The sequence below is a fragment of the Emiliania huxleyi genome (genome assembly GCF_000372725.1).
Source record: "Emiliania huxleyi CCMP1516 unplaced genomic scaffold EMIHUscaffold_8049, whole genome shotgun sequence".
NCBI lineage: Eukaryota > Haptophyta > Isochrysidales > Noelaerhabdaceae > Emiliania > Emiliania huxleyi.
Genome location: NW_005195979.1, coordinates 1 through 768, shown reverse-complemented (window position 1 = coordinate 768; position 768 = coordinate 1). Strand labels below are relative to the sequence as shown.

The window sequence follows — 768 nt, the reverse complement described above, 5'->3', positions numbered from 1 at the left end:
CGTCGGCCCGCGAGGTGGGGTGCTAGTCTGGGACCCATACGTGGCAGTTCCCTTGCTCCAAGCGCTTGCGCTTCGGCGGTAGTGATCTGATCACCCGAATACCACGTTCGGATCGCTCCTCATCGCAAACCCTGTCAGCAGTTCACCTACGGGTATGTTCGTAAGAGCTACATACACTGAAAATTCTTCTTTCAAAAAGCGGCTGCTGGTGTCCCGCAGTCCACCGCCCGCCGAGCAGCCGAGCGCCCACCCGCCGAGCTGCTGCCTAGATGAGCCTGTTCGACCGCATCAAGCCCTACCTCTACTACCGCACCGCGCGCCACGTCCGCGTCGACATCTGGCAAGTCGGCCTCACCAACCGGATTCTGCAGACCGGCATTATAGTTGCCTTCATCGCCACCGTCATCACCTCAAACTCGTGGGCGGCTAGCGAGCGGCCGCTTGGCGTGGTGAACGCGTGGGAGGATGGAGGGCGCTACGGCTTCGCGCCGACTCTCAACCGCTCGAGCGAATACTACTCTTACTGCGCCAGCCCGGATCACAACTACGTCTACTCGTCCAACTATGAGTACATCATGCCCGAGTGCCGCAATCTTCAGCCCGAGGAGATCGTCACGAAAGGTATTGGCTCGATATCCTTCACAACGTCCATCATAGAGACGTACGAGTACTCGTGGGAGTGCGGCAACCAGAGTGCGGCGACGCGCGCCAAAGAAGCCAGCTGTGGCGGCGCGGTTGTGGACCGCACGAACGCGGGTCGGCAGTGCA

General features: G+C 60.5%; 1 protein-coding gene across 1 annotated transcript; it reads left to right on the top strand.

Moving 5' to 3' along the window:
• Positions 1-269: 269 nt before the first annotated feature.
• Positions 270-693, top strand: EMIHUDRAFT_125114 (hypothetical protein; the record flags this gene model as incomplete). Its single annotated transcript, XM_005759230.1, has 1 exon — positions 270-693. A coding segment is annotated over one exon (424 nt), but the record flags the coding sequence as incomplete, so codon positions are not given.
• Between the last annotated feature and the right edge of the window lie 75 nt (positions 694-768).